Consider the following 8134-nt stretch of genomic DNA (forward strand, 5'->3'; position numbering starts at 1 on the left):
AAAGACAAAGTGTTCAATGGGGTTCAAAGTGCATTTCACTTTTCATGAGGATTTGTGCTCAGTACCAAAACCTGCCATAATAAGTGAAAGATATGCAACAGCAGAAATTTGTCTATTTGTTAGGAATTAACCCACCTAATTAACTAGCACTTAAATATTCATGGTCTAATATGACAATTCAAATAGAGAGACTTGTGGTACATTTTAAGACAAAAACCTAACTTTATGCTGCCAACGGATTCCCACATTAAAATGATGATACATATCCAATTAAAATCAAATGATGAACTAGTTCAAATATAGTTTTACATGTTTATTGGAGCATTCTCAGTAATATTAAAGGCATGAAAACAACCTAGACCTGCAACAACAGAGGAATGGGTCATGGAACTGTGGCAGTCACATACAAGATATGATTAATAAGCTATTCAAAAGGAGATCTAGTCATTGGCTGAAGTATTGATGGCCTTAAAACACATTGTGCTGTTTGAAATTAAACACACAAGGAAATATATCACATGATCTCATATAAACCATATTTTAACAAATCAGAATATGGAGGTAATTGCTATGATAGTGGTCAACATAGTGACTGAGCCAGTAAGCAGTGCTCTCTGTGGTTACTGCCCGCAGTCCTGCCTCGTTTCCTACTGTGACTTTCCTCAGGGGATGGACTCTGCACTGAAGGTACAGAACAGACAAGGCATTTTCTCTCTTCAGTTGTTAGTGGTCAACATGTCTTCCCAGGCAACAGAAAAGGAAACTATAACATTGTCCAAATTACTTAAGAAATATTTAGCAAGTTAGAGTTACAGAAGTATTCTCAGTTATACAAAAATTAAAGAAAACCAAAATGCTGATCTATTAGCTTCTTTTAATATTTAAACAAAATGAGCAGAAATGATAGGTTGGTGCAAGGTCTAAACATCCTTTTAACCACTATCAAGTTAAGTGACTAGTGAAAATCGGTTATTTTCTGAGGCGCTCTGACCTTATGCTGAAGAAGTTATATGTCAAAACTGGGAGTGATCCTGGACCCTTAGTGAATCCTAAGATGATTGTAGCTAAGTTGCAGGCAGCATTTCCATTACCAGTCCTACATGCCTCTACTTCCATGAGCATGATTACTTTCCTAACTTATTTAGCCTCAGGCCATCAACCTAACAAGGTTGTGGATGTGCCTCACATGGGTAAGGGCAAAGCTGACTTGCACAGACTCTGGTCAAAGCAGCTCTCGCCTGCTTCGCTAGAGTGTAGTGCTCTCTTCGCAGCCTTCACTTTCTTTCTCAAGAGTGTCCTGCAATGCTCTCTGCAGAAGCAGCCTGAGAGTCCCACACTGGCATCGGCAGTGCCTAATAGAGCCAACGAGTAAGCAAATGATGGGATTGGCACAGCTGCTAACATAGGCTAGGAGGGATATTATCCTCCAAAAGGAATTACAAGGCAAAATAGAATGAACTTTCCTATTCCATTTTAGGAGGAAGACACTAATCCCAAAGGGAAGGCCACATATCAGGAAGACCACCACTGTGAGCATAATGGTCACATACAGCCTGGTCACAGGAGTCTCCTGTGATCTACAGAAGATCCTGACCAGCATGGCCTGATTGGACCGAGAAAGAATCACAAATAAAACAAGTAACCATACAAGAATGATGATTTCTAATTTCCAACACAAAACACCATTAGATACGTTATATATGTATCCACAAGCCTGATCATCCAGGATGCTCAACAGCAGTGACAAAGCCCAGAGCAGAGTACAAATGACGGTTGATGTCTCTTTTGGGCGTCGACGCTGATACCAAATGGGCCAAATGACAGACAACCAGTGCTCAGCACTAACAGCTGTGAGTATGCTCACACTTGCAAGGTAAGCAAAGGTGTACAAAATATTGAAAAATGATGATGGGATGCTGATCTTTGTGAAATTGAAGAGGTATATGATCTCTTGCAGGCAATATATAATACCAGAACAGAGAAAGAAGAAGTTTGCCTCAGCCAGGTTGAGGATGTAGACAGAGAAGACATTCCTGCGCAAGCGGAAGCATAGAAGCCACAGCACTGTGGCATTTCCAGCAAGCCCAATCAGGATAATGATGAAGGAAAGAAAAACCAGGGTAGGGACCAAGATGTAACAAGATGAAATTTCAGTGTGGTAGCTTCTCTCGAGGAATATGTCTGGCTCCCAGTCTGAGATGGTTGAATTCATGCTGGAGAACTCTCCACAACTGTTCCTGGAAATAAAAACAAGACTTGAGCATGCACTGTGCACTCTCTGATTCTCAGAACCACCATGATATTTATGAACAGCTGGCCTGGTTCATAATGTGGGGAAACAGGATTACAGAGATTATGTAATTTATCAAAGCCAACATTTCTGGAACATTCTTTATATTCAGCTTGTAGTTATGGGATACCTACAGTCCATGTCCTGTACTGATGTGAGAGTGTTTGATGGTCCCAATATAGACATTCTGTGTCTCAGGCTGTGACAGAAAGAAACAGGACTCTAAACCCGTTGGTCTGAATTAGAATGGCTTCCAAAGACTCATATCTGAATGTTTGGTTACCGGTTGGTGACACTGTCTCGGGAAGGGTTAGGTTGCATGAGAGAAGACTTAGTTGGACAAGACTTTGAGTTTTCAAAGCCACACCAGACTCAGTCTCCTTCTCTATCTCTGCTATTACAAGGTCTTTTTGGATAAAGACCTAAGCTCTCATTTACTGCTCCAGAATTTTTCCTGTCTGCTTGCAGTCTTGCCCCCACCCATTATGGTCATGGATTCACCCTAGCAAAATGTAAGCCAGTCCCCAATTACATACTTTATAAGGTTTTTAATCATCTGTCTCTTCACAACAGTATAACAGTAACTAAGACAGAACCCCAAGTTCTTTCTATAATGACGTGGGTTCTTCTGTGTACAGGAATTTGGGAGCTAGAAACATGACCAATGGTTGCTCTCAGTTCTGGTATGGGGGAGGCTATCAAGTAGGAAATATGTAAATAATAAATGAGAAACATGAAGGGAATGCAAAGTCTTACTAAGACCAGTAGGAAAAGAACCAGATCTATAGGATAGTGTAACCCAATCTCCATTTTATATGTGAAACTATAAAACAAAAAAAGCTGTTGAAATAATTAAGCAATTTTCTAATGTCTGTTGTTGTATCAAAATTATCCATCTCTCTATAGGTATGCCAAGATAAGGTGATAATTTTCACTAAATGAACATAAAGCCAAGATTATATGCAAATTCTCCCCTTGCCATTTCATATTTCCTTCACTCTATCAAGACATCTCCTTAACAGAAAAAGAGACAAATGCCATGTATTCTCAAACTGAGCAAACTATCTTCAGAGCTCTGACTTTGTGTAATCTACCTGTGGAAGCCAGGACACTAGAAAGAGGTCTTTGGGAGGGAGAAGCCTTGTTGGAGACATAAGAATATAAAGAAGTAAATATGAAGGTACAAAGATATGGAGAATGCAAAAATATTTACACAGAAAAACGGAGGAATAGTTAAATTATGGAGATATAATTAGGCAATGATCAATAAAACTAAGGAAGAATTAATAAAAGTGAGCAGCATGGAGAAACCTGCTATCTTGTACCTAAACTGTAAAATATGAGGTATTATTGAAAAGTGAACATGCAGGGAGCTTCTTTATGTACCTTAGGGAAGTTACTTTGAGGAGCCATGGGTTGTTAAACAAAATACACTGCCATAAATGATCGACTCTTTATGAGTTGATCATCAAAGGGACCCCAGATACCCCTAAGCACTAGCTTCTTGTTATTTCTAATGATTTTCCATCATATTTACATGTTTAGACACTATTACTGAAGACATTCCACACCTCAAGTGTACAAAATACATAGAACATCTTGGTACCAAGCTGTAACCTTCCTCCCTGGTGGCTAGCTTTCATAGTATATAAAGTGCTATGCAGGCTGGTGTGGAATAAACTGTATCCATGTCTTACTCAGTTGAGAATTTTGCAATCTATGAAACTAGCCTGCTAGGAAAGATGTGAACACTTGTGCAATAGTGGTGGTATACTTATATATGTAACTAACTGTACACATATTGGATTTAAAACCCAATACATAGAAAGGAATAATGTCATAGTACTGGAAGTCAGGCTTTAAAAATCCTGGAGATCATATGCTCCATCATGGCTGCACAATGCACCAAGAAAAAGTAGTGCTTGAGTGTTTAGCCCCAGGAAAGTCATTTATATCATCTTCCTGAGACTTAGGTAACATTTCAAAAGAAAAATCCTAAAGAATGTAAGAGCTGGAAAAATTAGAAGAGCATCAAGGTGATATCTCCTTCAAGACACTGGCATTTCAGTCTTAGATTCAGAACATTTAGAAATATCTACAGAAGTTATACACAAAAATATTCCCACGAAGAGTCAGGCATGGATGAAGGATGAATTCTAGAAGGGCTACCTCTTACAGCTGAATAATTTACTAACAACAGATTTAAAGAAAGAATAAAATGGGCAACTTAGATGCAGGCAGAGTCAACGGCTGCACTCTGCCAAGTCAAGGTAAGCAAGTCCTCAATAGATCCTGCCCTGCGAACAAGTCTGGCAGAAATATTAGGCCAGAAAGCTGAAGGTGAGGCTCCAACGTTATATAGTGTATTGGGTGACTGGTCAGGCAGTAAACTGTCTTAAGTCAATTTGTACATTTTGGAAGCTGCTAACCCACACTGCTGGTTCACTCAGGAATTTAAGTTTTATTCCTTCTCAAGTCTCTGAGGGGCATTGAAGACAAGATAATATAGTTATACAACCAAGTTGAGCTGGTTAGGGGACAAGATCATTTTAGATCAAGATAAAGAAGTTAAGCTATTAGAGTTGAGATAAGATAGATATTGAATCTCATTCGGAGATCTAGACCCAACAAGACAGGAAAAACACTTATTTCAAACGAGACGAATGCAGATGGCCAAGTCACTATGAATGTAACATATATAGAACTCATTATTCTCATGATTGTCACATGGTTCTCCCTGTTGTATGTAGTTTGTTTTATACATGTGTAATAAAATAAAAGTATATAAAAATAATTTTAAAAAAGTAACTAAGATATGAAAAAAAAGAAAGTTTCCAATCCCAATTAGTTCAGCATTTCAGACTGTCCCACACAGGACTGTAATTAAGCCTGAAATTTCTCAACATTTAGAAACTGGACCACAAATGTGATTCCTAGCTTGTTTAACCATTTCCCCAATTTCATTTGGGCCCCTGCTAGGTGGTATTTGTCCCTAACCAACTGGAAGAAAGCTTAAGAGATTGACACCCCATTTCTTTAAGGGGGATCTGGTAGATTTTTGCTTGCTTTCTTTGTCTATAGAGAGTAATTATCAGTGGGAGTTGGTTACAAGTTATTATTGGTCTTATTTAGAAAGAAAACACGTTAGAATCAGTGATATCTCTGTTTTCCTTTATCTTACATTCTTAGGTAGATAGGGGTTGAAAAGAAGGAAAGGGGGAATATAGAAATATATAGGGAACATAGAACAAAAAAGAAATTAGTGAATCTACTCCTCAATTTAATGCCTCAATTGTCACTCACAAGGTTATTTTTAATTCACTGCTATAGAATTTTGAATATAGATGCAAAATAAGTTTAATTCTCAATGCATTTATAGAATTCAAATGTAAATTTATTCCTCTCTCTCTCTCTCTCTCTCTCTCTCTCTATATATATATATATATATATATATATATATAATGAGTTATTGTACACATATAACTCAATTATAATACAAGGTTTACTTCTAATACTTTGAAAATGGGATAACTATTGAGATGTAACAAGAATAAATTAATAAAAAATAAAAAAAAGAAAATGCTATTGCAGGGTGTTTAGGAAAAATAAGTTGTACAACTTGATTATTAGCTGATCAGATCATGTTCATGTCAATGGCTGGCCTACTTTTATCACAAGAATATGTATTTTAGTTGTGGCAGATAATATGATTCTATAGAAAGCTAAGGTAGGATAGATAAGGTCTTCAAAAGCTTCAGAGACATGTAGAATATGGCATTTAAAATATTTTTATTATTTTTAAAAATTCACTGACAATGAGACAGGTTAACTCCTGCCAACACTAAGCCTGTGTCAAAGAGGATGATGAGCATCAAAGAACCTCCTTATGGAGATGGCTTCAAATGTGACAAACAAGCCACTGGGGAAAATATCCTCATTTCTACCACAAACAGAATTCTTCCTAAAAAAAAAAAAAGGGGCAAGCTTGGATGCAGGCAGAGTCAACAGCCAAGCTCTGCCAAGACAGGGAAAGCATGTTCTCAATAGTTCCTACTTCACAATTATGTCTGTCAGATATATTAGGCCATAAGGCTGAAGAAGATGCTCCAACATAATATAGAGTTTTGGGTGAGTATTTACATAGAAAACTTTCTCTGCCATCTTCGCATTTGGAAAGCTACTAACCTGTACACCCAGAATACTCAGATAATCAAGTTTATTCCTTCTCAAGTCTCTGAGGGAGTTGAAGAACAGGTAACTTAGTTTTACAATGAAGCTTAGTTGTTTAGGGGTTAAGATATTTTTAGGACTAGATAGATGTTTTAAGTTGATAATGATAAGATGTGATGGAGATTGATTTATACTCAGAATTTTAGATGCACCAAGATAAGAAAGATTTTTTTTCTTCAAGGCTGTCAAATACAAATAGCCAAAACACTAAGAATTTAACATTTATAAAATTCCTGATTATGTCATGGTTGTTCTTGCTATAGGTAATCTATTGTATTTATGTGTAATAATGTAATGTAAATGCATATTTAAACATTTTTAAATGTTAAAAAAATAAATTGTTGCCTTCAGTAAGGGCACAATAGTATCCAAACCAGGTTGCATATTTCAAATCACCTAATTTGCACAAATAATAAGTGTAATAAAACAAAACTAAAAATGATAATTTCCAGAAAGAACTGTAGAGATGGAGATGATAGGGATGGGAGGAATAGATTAGAGAGCTGGGAAGAGGAAAGAGAGTACATTGTGGCAGAAATGAAATTTCCAAAGGACAAAATTAATTAATGTCAAATGCCTTGGGCAGAGCACAGGTACCCTGCAATTCCAGAAACAGCCAACTCTGGGTTTAGAAGAGTTCTACTTTATGACAGTTGATAAAGCTCCACACTCCATGTCCTTATCTTGGGGACTAGAGGTAGATTAAACATTTTGCATAACTCCTTAAATATACACACTATTGATAAACTATACTTGGGTTCCTCATGTCACTCAGTTTTAGAACTTCTGCCTACTGAGACAGAATGCACTAAGGGATAGAAACTTTCCATTGCAAGACACACAGGTGACTGGGGTACTGACAGAACAGGGCTTTTGGAGATAGTGGCTGTACCTATATGCTTGTTAAATCAAGGAGCATGGCAGAATTCTCACAATAGCATCGTGTTTAAGTAGGTCAGAAGAGAGTGGGATGGAAGAAAGTACAAGTACAGACACTACTTCCCTTCACTGGCTTCCATCAGTCCAGTCTGCCAGCCTACAGTGCTCTTGAAGAGCTTCCATGATGCCTGTTTCTGAAGAAACACATAAGGATTCTTGGATTTTCCACCTCAACATTTACTTATATGGTCACAGACTAAGAAAAAAAATACATGACAGCTTTGGGAAAAATGTCTCAAAGAGCATCTTACCTTTCCTCAGTTCTTCTTTGGGAAGCTGTTCTATGGCAAAGAGAAGAGAGCACCTTCAGTCAGTTGTCGATATGAAATATGTCTTAGCACAGAGACTGAAGAGAAACTGGTGATTGATGAAGGAGAAGAGGAGAAGAAAAATCTGAGCTTTCCTGTATTTGTATCTGCACTGAGTGTCACTCCTTTGAGTCATGCTCCTCATGAGACTGTTCTCAACATTTGTAATAACCTCTAATATGAAGGAGGAAACCTCCTCTTTCCCGTTAATGCTTGTTGTTGTTTTTTTTTAACTTCTTGTATCTATAAAGTGAGCAATGCCAAACAATGTGAGTCACTGCTGTAGCAATTATTATCTGGGTATCAGACCTAAGTTTATGCTTGCAAAATGATCAAGCAGTAAACAGAAAGATAATGATAAAATCTG

General features: G+C 37.4%; 1 protein-coding gene across 1 annotated transcript; it reads right to left on the reverse strand.

Annotated features, from left to right (window-relative positions):
• Window positions 1-331: 331 nt before the first annotated feature.
• On the reverse strand, window positions 332-7914 carry LOC311592037 (mas-related G-protein coupled receptor member B8-like). Its single transcript, XM_084771970.1, has 2 exons — window positions 7711-7914; window positions 332-2237 (listed from the first exon to the last, which is right to left on the reverse strand). Exon 2 carries the CDS (start codon window positions 2210-2212, stop codon window positions 1247-1249), a length of 966 nt encoding a protein of 321 aa, XP_084628096.1. The 5' UTR covers window positions 2213-2237; window positions 7711-7914; the 3' UTR covers window positions 332-1246.
• Window positions 7915-8134: the final 220 nt, after the last annotated feature.

The sequence above is a fragment of the Acomys minous genome (genome assembly GCF_964271855.1).
Source record: "Acomys minous genome assembly, chromosome: 2".
Taxonomy (NCBI): Eukaryota; Metazoa; Chordata; class Mammalia; order Rodentia; family Muridae; genus Acomys; species Acomys minous.

Bases quoted from the DNA above. Each gene is read 5' to 3' on its own strand.
- LOC311592037 (XM_084771970.1), bottom strand. From the start codon at position 2,212: ATGAATTCAACCATCTCAGACTGGGAGCCAGACATATTCCTCGAGAGA.